Genomic DNA, 26,624 nt, shown 5'->3' on the forward strand with positions numbered 1-26,624 from the left:
GGATGCCGCATCCAAAGGACACCCTCAGCATGTACACATGTGGAGTGGAAACTGCAGTGGGAGAGACTGAAGCTCAGGTCAGGGGCAGGCCTTGAATGCCGAGATGTGACCCGGGGGTAAGTCACAGGAGAGACATGATGTGCGGGAACGTATGGGCCCCTTCCAGCCTGCTGCAGGGGCTGCTCAGCCTCCCTGCTCTCTTTTAAAGACAGATAGGAACCAACACATTTTGAGCAACGGCTGCCCCGGATTCTGAGCTAGAAGTCTCAAGGGTTTTCTCCTTCAGTCAATTCACCCACCTGTTTTATAGGCAAGGGCCCTGACTTCCACACACTGAGTCTGTGGGAGAGTTCGCATCTGAATCCAGGTCTTTAGGCCCTGCACCAAGGTCCTTCCTCCCGAGCAGGTTGGGGCTGGGGCTGGTGGGAGACTCCATGGCCTACTCTGGGTTTTCTTTTTCTTTTTTTTGCACAAAATCCTTCTGCTTTTAATTTAATTTTATTTTTAATTTCATATCTAGTACACAGAATATGTTCTTTCTTATAAAAGGGCCAAATAATATATATTAAATGAAAGTTCTCCTTGATCACTCCTAAAGCCCCTTTCCTGCTTCTGTTAAAAACCATTTGTAACAGTCAGGGATGGGATATGGCCTCCTAGACAGTTTTTGTATTTCCAAATGGTAACTCTTTGTGTACATATCAAGTAGATAGCTTTGTTCTGTTGTTTTCTGTTTGTTTGGTTGGCTTTTTAAAAATGGTATCAGTTTATAGTAAGGCTTCTTCATGGAAAACCCTGGTGGTGTAGTGTTTAAGAATTTGGCTACTAACCAAAGGGTTGGCAGTTCGAATCCACCAGGTGCTCCTTGGAAACCCTCTGGGGCAGTTCTGCTCTGTCCTACAGGGTCGCTATGAGTCGGAATAGACTCAACGGCAACGGGTTTGGTTTGGTTTTTGGTTTCTCTATACGCATTTTTCTACTTAAAGGTGTGTCTTGGAGGTCTTCATGTCAGTAAATACAGATCTATCTTTTTTAATGCTGCATAGTATTCTGAAATCTGGGATACATTAAGCAGGCCCTGGGAATGTACATTTAGATTGTTTCTGCATAAATTATGTGTGATGTGTGTTTCCATGGTTCATGGGGAAGCTCCTTGAAATGCCCTCTCATGTCCCTGTGTGGCCATTTCCCAGTAGGATATTTCTAGATTCCATCACTGTTGGGTCAGAGAACATGCCCATTTTTTTGTATTTTAGTAGATGTGGGCAAATTGCCATCTAAAAAGCCTGTGCCAGTTTGTACTCGTACCAGGAATGACCAGGAGGGCCTCTCTCCCCATGCCCTCAATCTCATCGGATATCATGAGGGTTACTTTCTTCATTGCTGCCATTCTGATAGATGAAAATAGTGTCTCTTGTCATTTTAATTTGCTAATTACCAATGAGCTTGTGGACTTTTCATTGGGCTATAGTCCACCTTCTATGAGAGCTTGCTCAGAGCCATTACCCATCTTTCTATGGGTTATTTGTCTTTCTCATATTGATTCGTTGAAGCTTTTTATACCACCTGCCTTTAAACACTCCCCCCCACCCCCAAGCTCTGGCAACTGCCTGTGGACAGAGCAGAGGGAGGGGAGCTGAGCCCTCCCAGGAACTTGGGTTTTCTTGGGAATGTTTTAATGAGGCGTCAAGAAGCCTCCCCCAGATTCCTGTTGAGGGCCTTCTGGGGACACTCCCTGGTCTGGCCACCACATTGGGAAGGCAGCTCTTTCAGAGAGAGACCTGCAGGAAAAAGAAAGTCTGGGGTGGGAGGCTTATACACCCCTGAAATTGCCTGCAGAACATGCTGCACGTGGAAAAAGCTGGAAAGTTTTGCTTAAATGTACAAAGACATTAGAGACCTCCAAACCCTTAAGCTCCCCCACTCAGGGGCCAGCCTGATGCTAGAGGTGAGGCCTGGCGGGATCAGTTGCTGACCAGGCTGCGGTTAAGCCAGGACACACCCTCCCTCTAGACCTTGATTCCCCAGCCCATGTGGAAGTCCCTCACTTGCTTGTGAAGATCCACCGGTCCTTGCAGCCAACTCGGCCATCCCAGGCCCCCATCCCACAGCCTACCCCCGAAGCTGTCCACGCTGGCCAGGATGAGAGGCGTCACAGTGCCTCTCCCCCCACCCGCCCCTCCTACCCCAAACACAGGCAGCCTGTTCAGGAAGGCCTGGTGAGGGGGAGGAAAAGTCAGCACTTGTCAGTGGTGGCTGAGCAGGAGCGTCCCCAGCAGGGAGTCTGTCCCAGTGTGCTTGGGCCAGCAGGACAGACGGAGGGTGGAGGAGCAGTCCCAGCCAGCTGGCATGGGAGACACTGGGGGATGCCAGCACAGGGCCCAGTAGTGGAATCTGGAGAAAGGGGTGCAGGAAGGCCAGGAGGTTACGAGGGGGTCTCTGTGTGGGCAAGGTTTCTTCTTCTGGCTTTTCTGGAGGCATAAGGTCTTCCTGCTCCTAACACCAATGCCCAACTGTCCTCAGCCCAGTTAGAGCTGGGGACGAGCTGCCATCACCAACTCACCGTCACCAGCACATCATCTCTTCCATGCCCACCTCCACTCCTGAATGACCTCTGTGGGGGCTGCCTTAGGTGGTCTGCAAAGAGGCACTTGCCTGACGCAGCAAAGGGTGCAATCCAGGACTCTAGAAAGACAAGATGGTGGCTGGAGCTAGACTATCCACGTGGCAGGGAATGGCCTCCTTCCTCCCCCTTCCTCCAGGGCTGCTGCTGTGGTGTCAGGCCGACTTTCACTCCAATCCTCTTTTTGGTTGTGACTCAGCCTCAGTGCCCCTGTTTGTAAAATGGGGATAACTACACCCTTCTTGCAGGTCCTCGGGTGGAGCAAAGGGTTTGTCCTCGACTACTAGCCTAAACCACCACTCATCTGTCAGTTTGGCATACTATGGTGGCTTGCATGTTGCTGTGATGCTGGAAGCTATGGCACCAGTATTTCAAGTGCTAGCAGGGTCACCCATGGTGGACAGGTTTCAGCAGAGCCTCCAGACTAAGACAGACTAGGAAGAAGGACCTGGCGGTCTACTTCGGAAAAAATTGGCCAGCGAAAACCTTATGAATAGCAGAACGTTGTCTGATACAGTGCTGGAAGATGAGCCCCTCAGATTGGAAGATTCTCAAAATATGACTGGGGAAGAGCCGCCTCCTCCAAGCAGAGTCGACCTTAAAATGACGTGGATGGAGTAAAGATTTTGGGACCTTCATTTGCTGATGTAGCACGACTCAAAATGAGAAGAAACAGTTTCAGACATGCATGAACAAATTGGAAGGTGGAATGTACAAAGTGTGAATCTAGGTGACACAATGGCTACAACAACGGGCTCAAACACGACAACAATTGTGAAGGTGGTGCAGGACCGGGCAGCGTTTTGATCTGTTGTACATAGGGTTGCTGTGAGTCAGAACCGACTCAACGGCATCTAACAGCAACACCACTAACCTAAAGGTCGGTAGTCCAAGCCTACCCGGTGGTACCACGGAAGAAAGGCCTGGTGATCTGCCTTCATAAAGATTACAGCAAAGAAACCCTGTGGAGCAGTTCTACTCTGTAACACGTGGGGTTGCCGTGAGTCAGAACGGACTTGACACCACTGGGGTTTTTGTTTTTGTTTCCTCTACACTTCTTGCAGGGTTGTGGTGGAGGATGAAGGAGATGAGGATGAAGGAGATAGAGGCAGCAGGCAGAGGGGCCCCCCAGTTCCACTGAGAGGGGCAGGGGCTGTCCTCTGTGTGGCAAGGAGCTGAGGAGGCATTCAGTGAGGGAGTCAGGGGCCAGCGAGGGGCAGGGCCTGCTAGAGATGAAGGCCAAGCTCGCTACAAGGCAATCAGGGGACACCCAGCAGATCTGCTTTCTCTAAAGATGAGCAAGAAGCCAACAGGCCCACCCCATCCCCCACAGGGGACCAGGCTGACCTCATGCAGGGGGATGGATAAGATGACCCAAGAAGGCACTCCCAGGCTAAGACCAAGGAATAAGGAACTCCTTTCCCAGAGGCAGAGGTGTCAGCAGCTAAAGAAGGATCCCTTTTATTTCCTCCTTAGTATTTGCCTGCAGGGGGAGAATTGAGGCTGTGGGATCACAGAGAGCCAACGTGTGGAATGTGGCAGTTGGGAGAGGAATTGAGGGTGAGTGGCTCTCATTTGGTCAGCGGCATGGAACCGGCTGGGTCCACCACTGTCCCTATCACCCTTGCCAGCCTTGACGTCACCCCCAACCGTAGGTCTTCCCCCCCTCCCCCCCAGCTGAGTTAGAAGGAGCACTTGCAAGGGCAGGGGTAGGGAGCAGATGGCTTTTCTCCTCCTTGGTACTCAGGAAGTGACAGACACTTCCGGGCCTCTTGTTGACCACACACTGCTCTCTCCCTGAGACAGCAGCCCCTGTGTATGTAAATAACATACTTGCTTCAGGCACCCAGTTGCACTGGCCAGGAGCACCACCAACACCAGCTCCAGCCCTCAGGCTATCTCCTGTCCCTATTTCCCCAGCTCAGGGCTAAGGTCAGGGCACCCCACTCCCCACGTGTTTGCAAACTCTGTGCATTGTGCACACATGTGCACACAGGACCACTCTGCATTGGGGAGTTGAGTGTGGGGCGGGTGCGCTGCAGTGAGGGGCGTTGAGGCCGGGCCCCACGGAAGGGGGTGAGGGAGTCACTTCAGACCTAACCCAAGGCCATTTAAGGTATGGGTGGATAATGAAGGGCACTTGGCTCCAGGGCTGGGTGGCCCAGTCAGTAGTGGGTGTGGACTAAGTGACACCCGGCCATTACCCAGCCCTGGTCCCTTCGTCCTGCCCCTGAGACCCAGGATCTGCAGACTCTCTGGATCTTAGAAGATGCAAGTCTGAGTCCTCCACATCCTGGAGCTGGGCCAAGAAGACAGGAACTCTGCGGGGAAGATGTGCTGGCAGGGAAGGGGGAGAGGGGAACACAGCAGACAAATGGGGCACGCAGGCCAGGAAGTAATCAGAGCTGTCAGCATTTTCCCTTCACCTCCGAGAGATAAGCCTCCTCAACTAGGGCAGATGTGGAGGAGGGGCCCTCTAGCCCCTCAAACCCAAGCTCAGGGGCGCTGGCAATGACCTTGAATCCTGGCTTGAGTCCAAGTTAGACCTAGAGATGCAAGGGATCACTGGGGTCTCCTTCCATCCCAAAAGCTCCCTCCGAGGTTTAGGGTCATGGTTTCATGAGACATCCCAGTTGATTGGCTTAATAATGTGTTTAGTGCTTCTGTTCTACCTCCTAGTTCGTTGCTTAACATTTGGGGCCTTAAAAGCTTGCAAGCAGCCATCCAAGGCACAACAATTTGTCTCTATTCACCTGGAGCAACGGAGGAAGAAAGAGAGCCAGGAACAGGAGGAGGATATGGAATGTGTGGTTAGTTCCCCTCCGTGAACAAACTGCCCCCTTTGCCGTGAGACCAGAAGAACTGGATGGTGCCCAGCTACCCTTACTGAACATTTTGATCGAAGATTCCGTAGAAGAATCCTGATCAAAAGGGGAAAAATGCAGAACAGAATTTCAAATTTTCATAGACTCTAGACTTTCTGGAGTCATGGAGGCTGGATGAACCCCTGAAACTATTGCCCTGAGATAATCTTTAAACCTTAAACCAAAAATATCCCCTGAAGTCATCTTAAAACTGAACAATAGTTTAGCTTAACTAGTAAAAAATGTCTGGCTTGAGCATCATGCTTTTTTAAGAACTATGTATATGGGATCAAACTGATAAGAGCAACTCGAAAGATTAGCTGGGAGCCTTAGGGGGCAGTGAGTTTAAGTTAATGACGGGGGAACAACTCAGAAAAGGAGGATGAGAATGGTTGCACAACTTGAAGAATGTAATCAATGTCCCTAAATTGTACATGTAGGAACTATTGAATTGGTGTATGTTTTGCTGTGTATATTCTCAACAACAACAAAATAAAATTTATAAGAAAAAAAAAAAAAAACTCCAGGGCCTCTCGCCAGACAAACACGTCACTCAGAAGGCCCTCTGTATTCCCTGCCCCAAATCCTCCTGGGTTCTCACCTCCCTCACTGCTGCCCACTGACCCACCCAGACAATCTCCCCCACCACACTGGGTCCCTGACCTGGGGGCACCCACATCGCCAGGCAGCAAGGGAACCAACCCATCATGGGAGGAAGCCATGACTTCATGCCTCTGCCCTACCCCTGCCTAGGCTCTTCATGCAGTACCTCATTTAATCCTCACAACAACCCTATATTATCCAAATTTTACAGGTGGGAAAGTGAGGCACAAGAGGTTAAGCAACTTGCTCAAAGTCACAAAGCCAGGCAGTGGTAAAGGTGGCATTCGAACTCTAGTTCAGGTGGCAGAGTCTCCTTGGATGAGGGAAGAATGCAGCTGGAGGGAGGGGTGAGCAGGGTGTTTCAGGCAAAGGAGCTGTACTCTAAAGCCTGGAGGTGGAAATGGACTTGGTGTGGGACTGCCCTCCTCTCCTGCAGAAAGTGCTTTCCTGACTCTGACCTGAACTCCTCTTGCTGCAATGGCAGCTCTACCTATGATTAGAGTGACAGAGAAATGGGTCCTAAAGTTCGGGGAGGCCCGAGGTGGGGCCACCGTCCCTGTGAAGGATTAGGAGCAGCGGGTTCTAGGAGCACATACCTTCCCCTCTCTTGACCATTCCCAGATCCACCATGGAAACAAGACTCTGGAAAATGAACATGGTGCTCCTGGCCATGGTGGTGAAACCAACAGCATTAGGTAGAGGCTGAACAGAGAGAGCCCTTGGGCCTGTGAGAGAGTGTGTTGGTCAGTTGCTTGGTCAGTTCATGGTCATCATCCAGCTAGTCCACCTGCCCATTTATCAGTCGGCTAAATGGTCAGTTTATCAATCCATGACTGCCTGCCTCTAGTCTAGGCTACCAGCTGCAATCCTCAGTCACGATGGTGAGCTGATCTACCTCTTGGGAAGGGCTGGTGTGTCAACTCAACCAATCGCTGGGGACTGGCAGAGCCTCAGTCACCAGGGATCTCTGTTGACTGGAAAAACATAGCGCATTATCTGTTTGTTCTGAGAGGTAGAGATGGGTAAAGAGAAATGGGTAGTGGGGAAGGGGTCATAGTAGGGACTGAGGACGCTAAGATGGCAAAGGTGGTGTTGATAGCAGTTATGGGGCTGGCGGCGATACTGCTGATGGCAGTGAAGACGCTAATGTTTTCTTTGGTGGTAATGAGGCTGGTGCTGATGGTGGTGGTGGCAGTGGTCAAATGCTGGTGAAAATCACATTGGTAATGATAGTAATGATGTAGCAGTTGTGACGATGCTGTTGGTGGTAATGGTGCTGCAGTGGTAATAGTAAAGGCACTAATGGTGATGGTGCTGGTGATTATGGTGGAGATGGTGATGGCAGTGGTGGTGGCGGAGGTGGTGATGGTTATAATGAAGGTACTAGTTGTAATGATGGAAATGGGGGGGGGGAACTGAGGGGTGCTACAATGGCAGTTGGGTGGGCAGGGCAGCTGTGCAGGGATCAGACCCCCTCAGCAGCCCGAATTCCCATGACAGAGGTACAGTGAAGCCTCTAGATGGGGCAGGCCCTCTTTGTCCTCCCTTAAGCCCCACGGTCTAGAGGCCCGCCCACCACTGCTTCTGCTCTACGGTAGCTGTGGTAGGGGAGGGGGAGGCAGAGGAGCTCGGGGGTCATACGGCCAGCACATGGGATTCTGCTCCAGCAGCTTCCCGGGGCCCATGGGCATTGGGTCCAGCCCAGATCCCCGGGTCCACCCTAGACCCTACAGACACGCACGCTACCAAGCAGCCGCATCACACACTCGCAGATGCACACACGCGGACCTTCGCCCAGAAACACATGTACATATGCATGTTCACAAACACGTCAGACCCGCGTGCCCAAATTTACATGCAGGACAATGCTCACGCGAGGACGCCCAGAGACAGGCGCACATGCAAGTGCACACACCGGCCAGACAGCGTGTGTGGGACGCTTGGGAATGCGCGGCCACTCACACGCGCACGCGCAGAGACGCGCACGCGCCTCCGCTAAGTGAAACCAGTAGAACCCAAGTCCAGCCGAGCCAATTGGAGACTCCTTGGCCCTGGAAGCCTTTGCTGCTGCCGCCAAGAGACGCGGTCAATTAACTTCTCCCTGCAGCCGGGCTCCCTGACCCACCCAGCCCGGACCGCCCGCCTTCACCCGCCCCGGCCCGCCCCTTCCCCGGCCCGCCTCCTTCCTTCGCTGCCGCCTCGCGGTCCTCCCGCCCTGCACAGCTCCGCTCCGACTGAGGCGCCCAGCCCTGCCGTGGGCTGTCAGAGGGGACTCGGGTCTGACAGGACACGGCCCTGACTGGAGGGATTTGCAGGGAATGCGGCTGTGCCGTGGGGACTCTGAGGGATACATTAACCCCTTGTGAGTCAGAGTCCTACTCCTGGAAACAGCTGGGTTGAGCACACTGAGCTTCACCCTCTGACCCCCTCCCCGCCCAAGTCAGGGGGACAGAAGCTCAGACCCTCTCCTGCAGCGCGTTACAGAGGAAACCACCTCCTCTCAAGATGTTCCCTTCTCCTTCCTTAAAATGACACCAGTGACTCCCAGTGGGCGATGGCCAATGCCCAGGGTTTGTAGATTGGAAGGAAAGGAAGGGCATCGCAGAGGGAGCAGCCGGAGCAAAGGCTTGTCAGCGGCATCAGAACTCAGGGTCTGCTGGGACCGAGGGGCTTCCAGATAAGCAGAAGCTGAGGGACTCCTAGCCACAGCCTGCGCCGGTGCGCCCCCCGCCCCCCCAGCCCAGGCCCTTGGCCAGCAGTCCCTCCATCCTCCGCCTCAGGAGGCTGAGGCACTCACTCACCTTTCACTGGGGAGGGCAGTGAAGCCTCGCAGGGAGCAGGGGCCGGGCCGGAAGTCAGTGATTCCCAAAGCGTCCCAGGGCGCCAAGACTTGAAGGAATCCAGGCCCGCGTTTGTCTCCCTAGGGTTCACCACTCCTAATCCTCTCCGGCCCCTCACCCCACCCCCCAGGTCTCAAACCGGCAGTCAGGATCCTGTGAAGATTGATCCTGGGACATTCCATCCCGTTCCCATGTGCCCCTTGGGAATGGACTGGACAGAGAAGTTCAGTGACTGCAGCCTGAAGGGTCGCTGGCAGGCTGGCAGGCAGGGGACAGCCCCCCTTTTCCGCTCTAGCCGGGCAGGCCCTACCTCTCGGAGCCGCGGCTTCCCATCTGTAAAATGGGAGCTACATAAAGCAGATTTCCTGTATTCTAGATTCAGGGCCTTTGGAAAAGGGGGATCCTTCAGGGAGGTTGGGATGGTTCTGGGACCGACCTGCTGGGCCGGGAAGTCCTGCCTGCGGTCTGACCTTAGGCTCCGCAGGTGGATGCGGATGACGTCATGACCAAGGAGGAACAGATCTTCCTGCTGCACCGAGCCCAGGCCCAGTGCGAGAAGCGGCTCAAGGAAGTCCAACTGAGGCCAGGTGGGGGCGGGGCCGGGAGGGGCGGGGCGGATGAGGAGGGCGGGAGCCGAGTCAGGAAAGGGAGGCACCAGACGAGGGTGGGACCCGGTGATGGTGGATCCGGTTAAGGGAGACCAGCGGTAGGAACCCGGCGAGGGCGGGCCTGGGTAAGGCGGAGCCAGGCGGAAGTGAGGACCAGAAGTGGGGGAAACAGGCGGGGCTAGCAGGCTCAGGTGGTCGTTGGCTTGGCTTAGGTCCCCTTGCTGCCCACCACTAGCCCTTGGACAAGCTCTCCCCCCGCGCACATTCCCTGGAACACACACACACTCCATATCTGGTTGGGAGATGGGATGGAAAGAGCCTTCGCCAGGGTCGTGCCCAGGAGTGCGGGTGGGGTGTGGAAGCAGCTGAAGTTGTAGAGCCGCAGCGCTCACTAGGGGACAGCCCCCACGTTTTGGGCAAAGAAGACTTCCTGAAGGAGAGGCATCCAAGCCAAGGCCAGGATGGGTAGGACTTGGGAGGAGTCCACCTGAGCAGAGGGCAAGGGGTGAGCAGAGGCCTCCAGGATGAGAAGTGAGGGTCTGCGGGGCTAGATAGGGGTAGAGGGATAGGCATGGGGTGAAACTCAGACTCTGGCCACCATGGAAGAGAGTACTGACCTGGTAGAGAGGGCAAGCATGTCCATAGGACCCCTGCCATGAGGAGATGGGCACATACCAAGTTTCACAGCTCCTGCACCCGCCCCCCAAGCTGGATTCTTCCCACCCCCCTTCTTGAGTCAATTTCCTGGAAGCAGAGATATGGCCTCATTAGTAGCCATCCAGGCCCCTGGTCTCTGGTTAATGTCATCAAGCGGGAAGAGGCCCAGACCCTAACTGACCCGGCAAGTGTAGCTTCCTCCCCTGGGCTGGCCCTTAGGCTTCTGGGGGAGGATACTGGCACACACAAAGCATGCACACACACACAGTGTGACACACACACCCCATAGCACAAGGACTTTGCTCACGCTCACAAGGACTCACAAGGTGTCTGCAGACCGAGCCCCACTTGCGCACACATCAGCCCCACCAGTGGCTCCCTGGGCTCCATGTCCCAGTCACATCAAGGTGTGGGGGTTCAGGTGGATCCCCCTCACTCTGGGCCCTGGATCCCAGCCCTCTTCCTGGTTGTGGAAGCTGGGAGGTGCCTCTGTCTGCCCCTTCCCCATCCCTGGTAGAGCCCCTCTGTTCCTGCTCCACCCAATCCTGCTACCCCCACCTTACTGGTGCCCAAGAGTGGAGGCAGGAAAATGGGTGCAGCCATTTCATCCCAGGCCAGGTTGTCTGGACTCACATCCCACTGCTGCCACAGAGCCTGACCTTGCCTGAGACGTGGGAGGGCCAGGGGCTTGGATTGTTGCTGAAGGGGCGCAGGTCAGATACTGTAATAAGGAGGGCTTCTCAGCTAGAAAGAGAGCTCCAGCATCTCTCCACTGAGGAGAAACGGCAGGTTTCATCTCAAATGGGGAGTCTCCAGGTCACTCGTGGAACCTGTGAACCCCTTACTCTAGTATCCAGGGACAGGGGTGGGGGAGGTTAACTCGTCCACTCCTGGGTGTCTGTCCGCCCTTGACAGACAAACTGCACGTCCTGCTCTTCCATACCACTGGCTTCTTTACCTGCAGAGCTCCTGGGCTGGCTCTGCTCACTGTCTAACCTCTCCGTTGGCATCCCCACCCGCATCTACTTTTACCATGCGCCCCCTGGTGGGGCCTCCACCTCCTGTGCGCTCTGGCTCCGACTCTGTCCTGCCCACATTTACTGCTCAGCCCACTAGTTAATCCCACCCTCACATGGGGTTCTCACCCACTTGAACCCCTTGTGGCGATCCTTAGCCCCTCTGATGACTCCATCACCTGGCAAGCACTTTACAGCCATTGTTTCTACCCATCATCTCGGCTCCCCAAGAGCCCTGATGTCAGTAAGGTGGGGGACAACCTCCATGCACAAAGGGGAGGCTGGGCCTGTGAAAGGAGGTACTCCAGGTCTCTGCCTTAATGGAACTGATGGCTGTAACTGCCCTGACTTCTCCAGCCAGCATAATGGAGTCAGACAAGGGATGGACCTCTGCGTCCACCTCAGGGAAGCCCAGGAAAGACAAGGCATCTGGGAAGCTCTACCCGGAGTCCGAGGAGGACCAGGAGGTGCCCAGTGGCAGTAGGCCCCAAGGTATGTCTGTGTTTCCATGCCTCCATGCGTCTGAGAGGGGCTTGGACCCGACCTGCCCCACTGCTCTGTCCTCATCGTGACCTCACACTCCTCAGTCAGCTTCCGGTGGAAGGAAGAGGCTGTGGCCCCTCCCCAGGACAGGACAGAGGCCGGGAGGAGCAGGAGCTCAGCATGTGCAGGGAGCAGGTGAGCAGGGTGGCTCAGGCCTCAGGGAGATGTGGGTCCCAGCCCCACCCCAGCAGTGGGCACTGGGCTACAGCTCTGCCCATGGAGAGAAAGAGGTGATAAGAGAACCCAGGAGACAGAGAGAGGCAGGGAGAGACACAGAAACGAAGAGACAGAGAGGAAGGCAGGGAGAGACAGAGAGGGGAGGAGAGACTGGGGGAGACAGAGGGAGGCAGGGAGAGATACACAGAGACAGAGAGAGGGAGGTAGGGAGAGACACAGAGATAGAGAGAGAAGGAGCTAGGGAGAGACACAGAGGGAGGTAGAGAGAGACAGAGTGAGGGAGGCAGGGAGAGACACAGAGACAGAGAGGGAGGCAGGCAGAGACACAGAGAGGGAGGTAGCGAGAGACAGAGAGAGGGAGGTAGGAAGAGACACACAGAGACAGAGAGAGGGAGGCAGGCAGAGACACACAGAGAGAGAGGGAGGTAAGGAGAGACACAGAGACAGAGGGAGGTAGAGAGAGACAAAGTGACAGAGAGGGAGGCAGGGAGAGACACACAGAGGCAGATAGAGGGAGGCAGGCAGAGACATAGAGACAGAGGGAGGGAGGTAGGGAGAGACAGAGATGGAGGCAGGGAGAGACACAGAGAGAGGGAGGTAGGGATAGAGAGAGAGAGAGGGAGGTAGGGAGAGACACAGACAGAAATACGAAAAGGCACACAGAGACAGGGAGAGGGATGGAGCAAGAGAGACAAAGACAGGCAGGGAGAAACAGTCACAAGGACAGAGAGGGGAACAAGAAGCACAAGCTGAGGGTCGAGGCTCAGGGCACCAAGACACATAGTGGGGCGGGCCACAGAGGCAGAGGAGGAGAGGAAGGTGATTGGATAAGGGTGGGGGCCAGAGATAAGGAGGGAGAAGAGAAGAGACGGAGGGAACTGTGGGGCAGCGTCATCCCTCAGGGAGGTGAAGAGAAACACAGAGCCAAGGCTGCAGCCACAGGGCTGGCTTGAACCGGCCGGGTGGGCAGTGGATTCCAGATGGACCACATCTGGGAGACTGTGGTCACCCTGTGGCTCCCTGGGGACCAGAGGGGATTGTGGGCCCGGCTGGGTGGGGCTGGGAATATGGCGCCCAGGACAGAGAGCCTTTCACCAAGCTAGGGTGGGTCCAGCTGCCAAGGCAGCCTTCCAGTGTGCTGGAGAGTCCTGTGGTTAGAGCCCTGCGGGGGGGGGGGGGAAGAAAGGGGCAGTGCCTGGGGGGTAGAACATGGAAGATTCAGAGAGGTTGGTGACCCTCAGTGGGGATTCAGCATCTCTGCAGTGAGACTGGGGCTTCAAAGTGTCACCCTGCCTTGAATCCCACTATTAGCACTTAGATTTGGGGGATCGAGTGGTCAGGAGAGTCTCATAGCAGGTGCTCACAGCAGGTCTTAGATGGTGGTGGGAACACAGACTCATATTTTCCAGAGGGGAAGCCAAAGTTCAGAAAGGGGGGAACCTGCTTGGGGTCAGCAGTTCTTTGGGGGCAAGCTGGCACCGGAAACCAGTCCTCCAGTCTCCTCTCCATGGTTCCTGGGGAAGCCATTCTCAGGTGAGAAAGTGTTAGATTGAGATCCTACCATTCTCCAGGACACTTGGAAAGTGGGACCGGGGCAAAGACAAGAAAGAGAGGCCTGGCCTGGAGCTGAGCACTTGCAAGTCACTTGCTTCCTTGGGTCTCCGCCAGCCCATCTGGAAAGTGGGGCCAGTGCTAGGACCTGTCACAGGGGCTGTAGGGAATTCTGTGATGCCAGGTGGATGCAGGGCACAGTATGGGATAAGAGCTCAATACGGGGCGGCCATGTCTGGATCTTGGGCTTCTCCAGAATGCTCCAAGCCCGAATTCTCCAGTCCTGGGTGCACCTGTCCCTGCAGAAACCAACAGCCACAGGTGTAGTCATCCCTCTGGGATACTAACCATGAACTTGACTCTCCAACCCTTCGGCGTCCCCCACCCTGTCTGTCTTTGTGGGCACAGGGCGTCCCTGCCTGCCTGAGTGGGACCACATCCTGTGCTGGCCTCTGGGGGCACCAGGTGAGGTGGTGGCTGTGCCCTGTCCTGACTACATTTATGACTTCAATCACAAAGGTAAGGCTGGGAGTGAGGGCCACAGAGATGACAGGGCTTGGAGCTCAGGGTTTGGTGGCCCCAGACCTCCCTCTTCCTGCCCTGACCCTTCCACTGACCTGCAGGCCATGCCTACCGACGCTGTGACCGCAATGGCAGCTGGGAGCTGGTACCTGGGCACAACAGAACATGGGCCAACTACAGCGAGTGCGTCAAGTTCCTGACCAATGAGACTCGTGAACGGGTGCGAGCCTTCCCCCTCGCTCACCTGGCCCTGATAAGGCCACCCGACCCCACTGGTGGCCCCTGACCTAGCCCTGACTGTCGACCTTGACTTCTCCAGCGACCTTAACCTGGCCCCTGACCCTTCCCCCGGATGGTCCCCCAAGTCCCAGGGCCCTGACCATGCCTCCCCACCCTCCACAGGAGGTGTTTGACCGCCTGGGCATGATCTACACTGTGGGCTACTCCGTGTCGCTGGCCTCCCTCACCGTGGCGGTGCTCATCCTGGCCTACTTTAGGTGGGCGGGGCCAGGGCGGGCCGAGCCGGGGTGAGGGGCGTGGCCAAGGGTGGCGGGGCGGAGCCGAGGGATGGTGCCTCCCTTACCTCCCCAGTGTTCCCCTCTCCCCTGCCTGTTGTGCCTGCCCACGCGCGGGCCCCGCTGCCCGCCCCCCACCGCGCGTCCCCCTCCCCTCACCGCGGTGATGTCGCGCGCCCGGCAGGAGGCTGCACTGCACGCGCAACTACATCCACATGCACCTGTTCCTGTCCTTCATGCTGCGCGCAGTGAGCATCTTCGTCAAGGACGCGGTGCTCTATTCGGGCACCGCGCTTGACGAGGCGGAGCGCCTCACCGAGGAAGAGCTGCGCGCCATCGCCCAGGCCCCGCCGCCGCTCTCTGCCGCTGCCGGCTACGTGAGTGCCCCTTGGCCCACGCCGTGGCCCCCTGCCACCGCTGTCTCCGTGCGAGCCCCTACCCTGCTGCGTCCCCGGCACCGCCAGCCACGCCCTCGCCCCTGCCTGTCTCCTGCTACCACTGGCTTTGTGGGTGCCCCCACCTCACGGTATCCCTCATACGCCCTTTTTCCAGCCCTTACTGCTAAGGGCTTCGTGAGTGCCCCGCCCTTGCACTTTTGTCAACACCCCTGCCCCAGCCCAGAACCCTCAACTACCCACCTCTGCACCTTGGCCCCTGCCACTCGTTATGAGTGTCGTCCTGCCCCGGCACCACGCCCACACACATGCACACCCCTCAGCACCCCAACCCAAGCCTGCCCTGCCCTGCCCACTTGGCCAGCACCACTTTGTCCTGTCCCACCAGCCCCGCCCTGCTATCTCCCCTGCCATCCCCTCTCACCAGCCCTCCCCCAGCCTTGACTCCCCCTAGCCTTGACCTCCCCAGGTCTGCCCTCCTACTAATGCAAGCTGGTCTCCTAGGCGGGCTGCCGGGTGGCGGTGACCTTCTTTCTTTACTTCTTGGCCACCAACTACTACTGGATTCTGGTGGAGGGGTTGTACCTGCACAGTCTCATCTTCATGGCCTTCTTCTCAGAGAAGAAGTACCTATGGGGCTTCACAGTCTTCGGCTGGGGTACGCAGGCATGACGGGGCCGGGCTGTGAGGAGCAGGCAAGGGTGGGACCGCGGGCATAAGGTCAGAGGGCACCAGCAAGGGCTAGGTGCCCACACAGCATATCCTGCCCACCCTTTTGTGACTCTGACTCCATCCAGGCTCAGGGAACAGAGCTCTGCCAGGGTGAGCATTCACCTGGCATTGAATTCACCTGGTTTTGGTGTTGGGATCAGACTCACCTGGGGCTGAGCCTCAGTTCAGGGGAGAGAGGGCCAGGGTCCTTCGGGCTAAGATTCAGCTTGGAATCAGAGTGGGATCTTGGGTCAGAAGTCAGCCTGGAGCTGGAGTTGGGGGCCTGGACCCTCCCTCCACCTGGAGCCCCATGAGCAGGAGCTGAGTGGAGCTGCCAGCCTGAGGTGGGCCACGGAGTCCATGGCCTGGAGCTACAGGCCCAGCCTAGCAGGACAGCCGGCTTTGGCAGCACCTCTCCAGAATGGGTTGCTGGGACTCTGCCTCCCTCCCAGGCCCCCATGGGCTCCAGGATCAAGTTACCGATAATTGTCCGTTATTGTTGGCAGTTCCAGGCCTTGGCTGGGCTCCAGGGCATCTGCCCAGACTGCAGAAGGGTGGGCCGGGTGGCTGGAGCCCTCACACTTCCGTCAATACCCCTGCGTACCCGGTGCCCCTCAAGCCCCCGCCTCTGCACTGAGAGGCCCTCAGGTTGACAGCCACCACCTCCCTGCCCCTTGGCACAGACCCTGACCTTCTCCTCACCCTTGGCAAGCCCTCCAGTTGGGGGAGGCCTGGGCCTGAGCCCAGGGAATGAAAACAGCCTCTGAGGGTGGAGGGTCAGGGTGATGGGGAAACTCACAGATCAGGGCTTGCAGAGAACCCATGGCACAGAAATGTCACAGCTCTTTCTCAGCATAAACTCGGGGCACGCCCTGAGCCTCCCAAGGGTGCATTCGGGCCTGGAATGAAGTAGGAGAGGGTGAGAGCCTGAGGCTCCCTGCCCAGCGGCAAAGCACACTCGGGCACCATGCTGCTCAATGGTGGCTCCCACCCCCTGAGCTGGATCAGACCAGGGCTCACTGAGGCTCCCCTGGGGCCTCTGCCCAGCCTGGGACAACCCTCACCCCATTTGGCCTCGTCCACGGGGCCAAGACCTTTCAAACTGGGTGGGGTGGGGGGACTGGTACGGAAAAATGCTGGTACTAGGCTCCCTCCTCAGGGGGAATCCCCAAGCCCAGAGCTCCACCCTGCAGGGGAGGGAAGGAGGAAAGGACTGGGCCTCGCTAAGTTAGTGAGACCTTATTTTACCGTGTGCCCGGAGATGTGCGGTGCGTGGGACTGACCGTAGAAGCTGCAGAACCACTGAGATGGGGGCAGAGTGCTGCACTGAGGCCCTGAGGGCTGGGGCCCTAGGGGAGGCTGTTGGGGCAGCACAGGCTGAGTGGCCCATGTGTCCAGGGTGGGTGGGAGCAGAGGCAGAGATGGGTACACTGAGCATCATCAGGGATGAGGGGAGTGGGGCTGGTGAGGTGGCTGAGGGGAGGAAGGCATCCATGGATGGCATCCACAGCCCGTCATACACTCTCCTCCTCCATGCCCATAGGTCTGCCCGCCATCTTCGTGGCCGTGTGGGTCAGTGTGAGAGCCACCCTGGCCAACACCGGGTAGGTCCAGGTGGGGAAGGTTCTGACTCTGACACAGGTCAGAAAAGCCCCAGGGATGCTTTTCCTCTGTGATGCACCTGAGGGGGTTACCTGCCCCCAGCCCTGAGTGGCCCTGGCTTCAGGAGTTTTCAGTCCAGCCTACAGCTGGGCACCGCCTCAGAGTCACAGGAGGCTACTTCTCCTATAGAGACCTGTCAGGGTGGCCTTAGGCCTGGCCATGCCTGATACCCCTGTCCTGTGTCCCTGACAGCTAATGTCAGAGCAGACTGGTTCTGGGGCCTCTCTGTGGGTAGGCTTGGGGTGGGGACAATGAGGGGCCGGGGGTGATACCTTGACTTCCCCCAGGTGCTGGGACTTGAGCTCTGGGAACAAGAAGTGGATCATCCAGGTGCCCATCCTGGCCTCCATTGTGGTGAGCAGGGGTGGGAGGCTGGCCATGGGGTGGAGTGGGAGTGTGGACTACCCCCTGACAGGGACCTGTAGAGGTTTCTGGAGCCCAGGAATAGAAGAACCACAAGGGCCTGTCCACATGGAGACACTGAGGGCCCAAGAAGCCACACAGAGATGTAACGGCACAGCAGAGCCTGGGGCAGGGCTGGGGGTCCAAGTGTCCTTGCCCCAACCTGCTAGGGTACAGCCTCAGTTCAGCCCCCCTCACCCCCACAGCTCAACTTCATCCTCTTCATCAACATCGTCCGGGTGCTTGCCACCAAGCTGCGGGAGACCAATGCCGGCCGGTGTGACACGCGGCAGCAGTACCGGTGAGCCACGCCAAACATGCCCAGGCTCCTGGGAGCTGGGGGTGGAGCCGGGGGTCATGGAATCCCAGTCTCATGTACAGGAGAGGCAGAGTCCCCATGGATGAGGCTGTCACCAGGGAAGGACCCAGCTCCTCTCTCCCTGGCTGTCCCCACCCACCCCGTCAGCCTGGGACCCTGACCTGCTCAGTAATGATGGGACCTCACCTGCCTGCCTCTGGAGTCACTAGGGGTCTCCCAAAGCTAGCCTGTCCCTGTTGCTGCCAGGCCCTGCACCTGGAGCCTGCGAGAGTGGGACAAACACATGCTTCACCTCAAAGAGCTAGTCGTGGGGCATCTGACAATGAACAAGTAGGCAGTGGGTGGCCCCAAGGAGGCAGCAGCTCAGCTGAAACCTGAGGTGTGGTCCGTGGGAGAGTGAGGCCAGGTCATTCTTGAGCAGACTGTATAATGTATGGTCCACCCCAAGCCTCGTCTGAGAACCGGGGAAGGCTGTAAACACTCTGCTGAGAGAACAGGCTGTCCTGGGTGGACCAGATCAAGTAGTCATCCTCCCATGGCCACCACAGCCTTGGGCTCCTTTGTAGCTTCTGGAGCCTGAGGCCGGCAGGGTGGGAGGTGGCCCAGCACTCACCGAGGCGGAGCCACTCAGCCCTGACCCTCCTGCCCTGCCTGCCCTGCCTGTCCCCTGGCCCAGGAAGCTGCTCAAATCCACGCTGGTGCTCATGCCGCTCTTCGGTGTCCACTACATCGTCTTCATGGCCACGCCGTACACCGAGGTCTCAGGGACGCTCTGGCAAATCCAGATGCACTACGAGATGCTCTTCAACTCCTTCCAGGTGCGCGGCTTGGGCCTGGCCGGCTCAGGGCGGTGGGGTGGGTGGTTGCTGCTCCCACCCCTACACCCAGACCTGGACTCCCAGCCCTGACCCACCGGACTGCCTCTCTCCACAGGGATTTTTTGTCGCCATCATATACTGTTTCTGCAATGGCGAGGTAAGCGGTGGGCAGCATTGAGGCATGGTGGGGAGGGGATGGGTATGCCGATGGGTGTGCCAGGGGTTCCCAAGTCCTGACCTTTCCTTCTTCTGCCCTGTTTTTCCTCTGCTCCTCTAAGACTGTCCCCAGGGACATTCTGAAGGCGGAGAGAAGTTTTTCCAGATGATTCAGGCTCAGGATGTGCTAGAATTTGTGGGCTCTTCAATCTCTGGCATAAATCAAGTGTCTCTCCATGCCCATGGTCTGAGTGATCTGAAATCCAAACTGAAGGATTCAACCACCTTTAGAGCCATTGAGCCTTGCAGATTCTGGCTGTGTTAGTTGCCTGCAGCCAGGCCCTATGTTCTGAGGATGATAGGATTTTTGCCTGGTCTTTGAATTTTCCAGTAGCCCCCCTTCCTCTGTTCCCACTCAGTGCTGATATCAGGGGCAGGGATGGGGAAACTAATAGGGAGGGCATGTGGCAGGGTGGTTGGGGCACACCCTGACGTCTATCCTCCTGCTACTGCCCCAGGTTCAGGCTGAGATCAAGAAGTCTTGGAGCCGCTGGACACTGGCATTGGACTTCAAGCGGAAGGCACGCAGTGGGAGCAGCAGTTACAGCTATGGCCCGATGGTGTCACACACGAGTGTGACCAATGTAGGCCCCCGCGCGGGACTCGGCCTGCCCCTCAGCCCCCGCCTTCTGCCCGCTGCTACCACCAACGGCCACCCCCAGCTGCCCAGCCACACCAAGCCAGCGGCCCCAGCTCTGGAGACCACAGCACCTGCCATGGCCGCTCCCAAGGACAATGGGCTCCTCAATGGCTCCTGCTCAGGGCTGGACGAGGAGGCCTCTGGACCTGAGCGGCCTCCCGCCCTGCTGCAGGAGGAATGGGAGACAGTCATGTGACCGGGGATCTGGGGGTTGGACCTGCGGACACAAGGGCAGATAGACAGGTGGACCAAGAGACAGGTGGTTGGACAGTTGCCCACTCAGGGCTGGAGCCAGGAGGAATAAGTGGAAAAAAAAAAAAAAGGAAAAGGAAGCAGTGTGTGGCTTCCTGTGGTCTGAGAGGGGACTCATCCCAGGAGGAGAGGGGACTGGGAGTCATGGGAGAGTCTTGGGGAGGGGGCACAGTCCAGCAGAAGAGGCCTGGGAGGCGCTGCGTTCAGGGCCCAGAGAGGTTCAAGTTTGCAGGGTCACAGCGGCCGAGGGCAGCCATGCAGGAATCAGGCCTCATCATTTTTCTGCCACCCATTGCCACCTCGGCCGCTTACCACACTCATACCCAGGCCTCACAAGGGACCCAGGCTGCCCTTGGCCCGGGCTCCTGGTCCAAGCCCTCCGCCTACTGGCCTCAATCACTGTCCCCCCAGGATCCCTCACCCCACAAGCCTGAGGCCCTACCACAGAGTGAGCCCTTCCCTGGCTGCCTGGTGCCCACACTGTGCCCCTTGGAGGCTGGGGCCACTCAGGGAGCCCTCTATGTGTGATTTCCAGCCTCCACCCTGGACCTGACACACCTCCAGTAACCAGAGAGAGGGTGTGGAGGTTGTCCAGGGGCAGCACGTCAAAGGTGGGCTGAGGTCTCTGCCCTGGCTTGGGAACTGTGGGTGCTGCAGGGTTGGGTGTGCAGGCAGGTCCACTCACTAGGTACTGGGCATCGCCACCCAGTATCTGCCTACCATCTTACTCACCCGCCCTTGAACGCTTCCCTCCATAGCCTTAAGCCACTTGTGAGGCCTGGAATGGGACAGCCCCTCAGCCTGACTCCCTGAGGACTGATCCAGCTAGATCACCACCCCAAGATTTGGCCAGAACAAGTTTCTTGCTCATGCCCCAAGGCTGGTGCCTCTGTCTGGCCCTCCCTGCCCCTCATCTCCAGCTCATACTGCCTGCTCTTCTTGGACACAGCATCCAGGAAGTGCTCCCCATCTCCATTGGGCCCCTGTCCCCACCCCCAATAACGTGGGTGAGGGGCCATGAGGCCCAGGACGACAAATTTGCATAGGCAATGCATAGGCAATGCGTCCAGCCCCAGCTGCCCTTCCATGTGGCCGGCAGGAGCAAGGACATGTTCAAAGGCCTAGTGCTCCCATGGAGCTCCATGTGGTATTACTTGCTTGGTATGATGTATGAGGCACTGGCCAGGTCCTGATGGGCCGCTGGTCCAAGGTGAGCAGCAAGGGTTGCCATGGATGCTGGGGAGCTATTGGAAGATCGAAGAGGGAAAGCAACAAGGTCTGAGCAAAGTTTAGAAGTGTCTCTGCTCCAGTGTGGGGGACAGGTAGCCTTGCGGGAGGCAAGTGGCCAGGCTGGGAACTGGTGATGGCAGTGGGAGACACGGTCATCAGGAAGGACCAGGATGAGGCGCTGGCTGGGGGAAGGACACCTAAGCAGCACAGGTGTTCATCCCCCCTCCCCAGAGTCCCTGAGCCCCCTTCTTTGGGGCCTGGGCTGACACATCAGCTCAGCTCAGAGCCATGGGATGCTCAGATCCATGGGACCCGCAGACCACTGGGCCTCCAGGGCAAGTCATCCTGCCCACCCTGGAGGTGGAGTCACCAAGGCCCAGAGCTGGCTAGGACCCAGGACCCCATCTCCCAGCCCAGCCTCCTCCCTCAGAAAGTTTCTGAAGTAAGCCGCCCGTGAGGCCTACGCACCCTGAAACTTCAGACTGGCACTCCCAGGGCAGAGTTGTCTCCGCCTCAGAGTGAGCACCCCCAGGACAAGATTGAGCCTTTCCCCTCAGCCTGGCACCCCCAGGACAGGGTCATGCCTCATTCCTCAGACTGGCTGTCCCCCAAGATACAGATGAGCTTCTCTTCTCACTGGGCCACTTTCAGGACAGGGCTATGCACACCCCTTGGCCTGGGCACCCCCAGGACAGGGCTAAGCCTCCTCCCTCAGACTGAGTGCTCCCAGGGCAGAGTTGGACCTCTCAGACTGGGCACCCTCCAGGACAGGGCTGTGTCTCCTCCCTCAGATTTGTCACACTTTCCGTTCAGACTGGATCCCCCAAGACTGGGCTGTGTTTCCCCTTTTGACTAAATGACCCAGGACATGCTGGGTCCCCTCTCTTAGGTTTGGGGTCACCAGGCAGGGTCAGGACTCCCATATCCAATTGGGCATGTCCTAGAGGAGGACTGGCCCTCCCTCCTCAGAATATTTCCACCCAGGGCAGGGCCAAGCCTCCGCCTTTAGACTGGGTGCCATATCCCCCCTCAGATTGAATGACCCTGAGCAGGACTGGGCCTCTCCCATCCGTCTGGGCCCCCTAGGCCAGGACCAGGTCTGTCCCTCTACCAGGCCTCTCCCTGTTCAGAGAGGCCCCTGAGCCCCACCTGGGCCATCCAGGTGTTGGCAGAGGAAGTAGGAGCCCTCAGAGGGCCTGGCAGGCGGTCAGGACCCTGTTTGCCTTGAGCAGGAGCAAGAGCCAGGTGGTCACTTCTCCCTTCAAGGCCCCATGGCCTAGCCAAGCCACAGGGAACACGTAAACACCAGCCGAGCCGGCCCGCAGGTAGGCAGGAAGGAGGGCACCAAGAGACCCCAACTCCTCAGCCTCCTTAGCCACAGCGTCAGGTACTTCTAGACCCCAAGTCAGGCCTGTGAGGCATCCAGGCCCAACTCCCACATGTCTTGGGTGTGTGGACAGGCCTGCCCCTCTCTGGCCTGTCTCCCTGAGCTCAGGCTGGAGGAAGGACCTCTGAAGATCCTCAGAAAGAATGTGCCCTCCTGGGGGCCCCTGCTCAGGCAGGTCTCAAGGGGAAGCCGGGTAGGTCTGGGGCTCCCAGCTCAGGGTAGGGTCTGTGGGGAAGGTATGGAAGAGAGGGCTCTAGTGGAGAACAATGGATGAGCCTGGCCCACCACCCTTTAGCCCCAGCCTGGGGAGGTGGTCCAAGGAAGAGCACACTCAGGAGGCTGAGTCCTCTGGAAGTTCTAGAGGACATGACCTGGCTCCAGGGCTCTGAGGGAACACAGCCCTGCTCTGGGGGTCTGAGAGGGTCCTAGCTCTGTGTTGGGGGGCATGTGAAAGTGTTCTGACTGTGCCCTGGGTATTAGAGGAGACACAGTCTGGCTGTGGGAACCCCAGTCGGGGGGTGCTGGGGACAGCTCTGGCACACAGGCTGGGTTAGGTCCAGCTTCTTGGGCCTGATGCCGCCTCCTCGGCTAACTCCAGGAGAATGATCCCAGCCTGAGGCTGCTATCGCCAACTGAAACAGGTCTTAGCAGGACTGGTCCCACCAGGCCAGGAGGGGCAGAGGAGGGGCCCTGTGCCCTGGCTGGCTCCCTGTGTGTGCTGTGTGACCCCAGGCAAGCCGCTTTCCCACTCTGAGCCTCAGCTTCTCCTCTAAGGTCAGGCCCCTGCCCAGGTCTGGCACTTGTGGGCTCAGTACTACAACACGCTTTCCCATGGGCTCTCAGGCTGGCTTTTGGCTGCCTCAGTGGGGCCCCTATCCTTCCCCTGAGTAGGCTCGAGACTCTTAGGACCTAAGGTTGGGACAATATTCCCAAGCGACAAGTTCCCTCCTACCTCAGAGTCATGGCCATGTAGGCACTGGAGACCTAGGGGATCCTGGCAGGCCCAATGGTGGTAGGTATGGATTCTGTGCAGATCCTCCTTGTCCAGGGTCTGGGGGTCAACTCCCCCAGCATGGCCTCGGGCAGGAAAGGGGCTAGGGTCTGGGAGGCAGGAGACTCGGATTCCAGGCCTGGTCCAGTCCTCAGGTTTCACAGATCCATTCTAAATGCCTCAGCCATCCATCTGTTGGGGAGGGGAGGGGAGGTGGAGCCCCTTCATGTTCCAGCATTAATTATGCTGGTACTGTTCTGGCCCCTCCCTCGCTCAGGTCACAGTTTTGGTGGGGGTAGGGAGGCGTGTCTCAATTCTTCCCCAGAGGCTTCCTGATTGGAGGTTTTTCTGGTCAAAGACAGCCACTGGGAGGTTGGGACATCTCCAAGGTCTCTGGTGGGAAGCTCTGCAGACAAGGGCCCCCATGGGGCTCTCGCTGGCTTTACTTTTCGACCACCGCAGGAAGGTAGGGGCAAGGCCAGGCTGGCCAGATGAGGTTCTGGGGCATGGGAGGATGGACTCTCTGCCACCTCAAGCCCCCTTCTCAGCTCCTCAGTCCCTGTAGCTCCAAGCTCCTCTACCAGGCCCTGGCCCACGAGACCCTTCATGGCTCCTCATCACCCCCATGCTGCGCGCTCCAGTCAGCCCAGGACAACTTGTCCCTCCTGGGGACTGCCTGCCCCAGCACCACTTCCTGCTCCAGCACTGTAAGGGTCAGCCTTGGCCTGGACCACACCCTGGCCCTGCTCAGAGCCACAGTGACAGGCTACCTGCCCCCAACAAGCTCCCTCACATCAGCAAGATAGAGGGTGGGTTGTATGCCTGCTTCTGTGTCTGGGTCTTTATGTCTGTCTGTGTATGTGTTTATTTGTATTTGTGTTTGAAAATGTGTGTGTCTGTATACATGTCTATCTCTGTGTGACCGTTCTGTGCCTATCTGTATGTGTGTCTGTATGTTTATTTATCTGTGTGAGTCTGTTTGTGGTTCTATTTGTAAGTGTACATGTGTCTGTACGTGTGTATATGTGTGTCTATTTGTATGTGTCTGTGTCTTTTGGTGTGTCTTTGCATATTACTATGTGTGTCTGTCGGTGTGTCTGTTCGTATCTGTATGTATGTTTGTGCATATGTGTGTGCCTATTTGTGTGTGCCTGTGTGGACGCGAGGTCTGAGAATGCCGCCTGTGGGTGGAATTTGGCCCATAGACATGTTTGGTTTGGCCCTCACACTATTTTCAACATCTTGCGCCAACATTTAAAAATCAGGATATTTCACATAAAAATTCAGCTTACCAGCTTCTCTGAAAAATTCAGAAGCTCTGGCAGCCCTGGACCTGCGTTCCCATGAGGCCATGCTCCTCCAGAGCTGCGCAGGGGCTGCCTCATCCTTTCACTCTCCACAGCCTCACCCATTTGTCTCGCCCACCAGCCCCTTCAGGACGGTTGCATTTGTGACCCCAGAGAGTGTGGTCACAACTAGGTGTGAACCTGGCTGTTGGGAAGAGTGGGCATGAGTGTATATGTGGAGTTTGTGTGTGTGCCTGTGTGTTCATGACGTGAGTCTGTGGGGGAGGGTATGTATGTGAACGTGTGTGTGCGTGTGAGGCAAGTCTGCATGTGTTTGGGGGATGTACGAGGGTGTGAGTGAGCATGACTGTACACATGTGTGCATGTGGGGCAAGTGTGTGTGTGTGAATGTGTGTGGGTGCATGTGTGAGGCAAATCTGTGCTCCGAATTCTACACATATCTCAATCTGTGTGAGGACTGCATGCGTGTGCACATGTGTGAGGAGTCCTTGTGGGGGGCGCATGTGTGTGAATGCATGTGTGTGTGGATGGGGGGTGCATGGCCGTGTTCGTGGCCCTGTGGAGTGTGTGGGCCATTGTGGTCTGGCATGCTGTGCACAGGGGCCTCTTCCGGCCTTTGAGGGAGAATCAGGCTCCTGGCTTCTGGCTGTGCTGCCTTGTGGGATTTATTTCTGTCTCCGTGCCCACCGGAGGCCTGAGTAATGGGAACATTTAAAGAAAACCAGTAAATACATACAGAAGGGGCAGGCTGGCCAGGAAACTCAGCCCAGACGCCCCTGCCCGGCCACGGCTGCCAAAGCCCCCGAAGCCAGGCCTGGGGAAAGGAGTGGCCTCCAGGACATAGTACACACTCCACCCCGCTTTCCCACTGCCCACTTCTGCCTGTGCGGCCCCATTAGTACGTGAGCCTCCTATACCACCTGGATGGCCCCTGGGTCAGTGCTGGGGAGCTTGGCTCTAAGCAGCAGATGCTCAGGACAGGCTCAGGGGATGCCACCTCAGACCCAAACCAGGGGCCACAGGGACCTGACACTCTAAAGGAGCCCATTGCCCAGCCAGGCTGCAGTGGGCCCACACCCCGGGGACTCGGGCCACACAGCTTCCTGCAGGTGCAGACCCTCTCGCACACCCAAGAATGCCTGGAACCTGAGGAGGTTCAGTATGGGGGGGATTGCTGCTCTGAGTTTCAGGTGGCCTGAACCCCATTCTCTGGATTATCTCTGATGATCGACTGGCCACTAAACAAATGACATAAGACCCAGGGCAAAGGAAAGCCATGCGTCATCCGGTGGGGCAGTTTGCTTTACAAAGACCTGCTGGTGGCCTTGGAAAAAGCAGACTGCGCTGACCTAAGTTCATTCAGGGACCCTGCTCTGTGTCTCCTGCTGCCCCCCTGTGGCCATGTGTGGACACGGCTTTGTGGAGATTCTCACACGTGTCTCTTGGCTGAGTAAACTCTGGGACACTGAAGGTCCCAAATCCCCACCACTCACTACACCTCACGGTGATGCTCAGCCAGACGGTTTTGAGGGAAGCAAAGTCTCTCAGACTGGTCAGAGGGAAAGGGCTCAGCCCCAGGCACATACCTGGAGATCGCCCGGAAGGTCAGCTCCAGATTCACAGCCACATCACAGCACCTGGAACAGTGCCCAGCACAAGGTAGGTGCTCAGGAGGCACGCTGAGTTAACGACTGAATCTCCCCGCTCCTGTGGGAGTGGGTAGTGCTGCTGCAGGTCCTGGATGAGGCTCAGGACTCCACGGAGAGGCGGCCTGA

At 57.3% G+C, this 26,624-nt stretch overlaps 1 protein-coding gene and 1 long non-coding RNA gene across 5 annotated transcripts in view; one reads left to right on the forward strand and one right to left on the reverse strand.

Moving 5' to 3' along the window:
* The window catches only part of PTH1R (parathyroid hormone 1 receptor), a 27,516-nt gene extending 7,629 nt beyond the window's left edge, over positions 1 to 19,887 (forward strand). For all 4 annotated transcript variants that reach the window (XM_049861686.1, XM_049861684.1, XM_049861685.1 and 1 more), the window contains 13 exons: positions 9,415 to 9,517; positions 11,569 to 11,703; positions 13,891 to 14,001; positions 14,106 to 14,224; positions 14,407 to 14,501; positions 14,704 to 14,896; positions 15,419 to 15,572; positions 17,169 to 17,229; positions 17,575 to 17,641; positions 17,896 to 17,990; positions 18,685 to 18,826; positions 18,942 to 18,983; positions 19,501 to 19,887. In XM_049861686.1, coding sequence (XP_049717643.1) covers positions 9,415 to 9,517; positions 11,569 to 11,703; positions 13,891 to 14,001; positions 14,106 to 14,224; positions 14,407 to 14,501; positions 14,704 to 14,896; positions 15,419 to 15,572; positions 17,169 to 17,229; positions 17,575 to 17,641; positions 17,896 to 17,990; positions 18,685 to 18,826; positions 18,942 to 18,983; positions 19,501 to 19,878 — 1,695 coding nt within the window. In that variant the 3' untranslated portion in view covers positions 19,879 to 19,887. The remainder of the gene's footprint in view (positions 1 to 9,414; positions 9,518 to 11,568; positions 11,704 to 13,890; positions 14,002 to 14,105; positions 14,225 to 14,406; positions 14,502 to 14,703; positions 14,897 to 15,418; positions 15,573 to 17,168; positions 17,230 to 17,574; positions 17,642 to 17,895; positions 17,991 to 18,684; positions 18,827 to 18,941; positions 18,984 to 19,500) is intronic.
* On the reverse strand, positions 13,208 to 17,901 carry LOC126063486 (uncharacterized). Its single transcript, XR_007514376.1, has 3 exons — positions 15,500 to 17,901; positions 14,100 to 14,153; positions 13,208 to 13,781 (listed from the first exon to the last, which is right to left on the reverse strand). It is a non-coding gene; the product is annotated as an uncharacterized LOC126063486 (long non-coding RNA).
* Positions 19,888 to 26,624: the final 6,737 nt, after the last annotated feature.

The sequence above is a fragment of the Elephas maximus genome, chromosome 20 (genome assembly GCF_024166365.1).
Source record: "Elephas maximus indicus isolate mEleMax1 chromosome 20, mEleMax1 primary haplotype, whole genome shotgun sequence".
In the NCBI taxonomy this organism is placed as follows: domain Eukaryota; kingdom Metazoa; phylum Chordata; class Mammalia; order Proboscidea; family Elephantidae; genus Elephas; species Elephas maximus.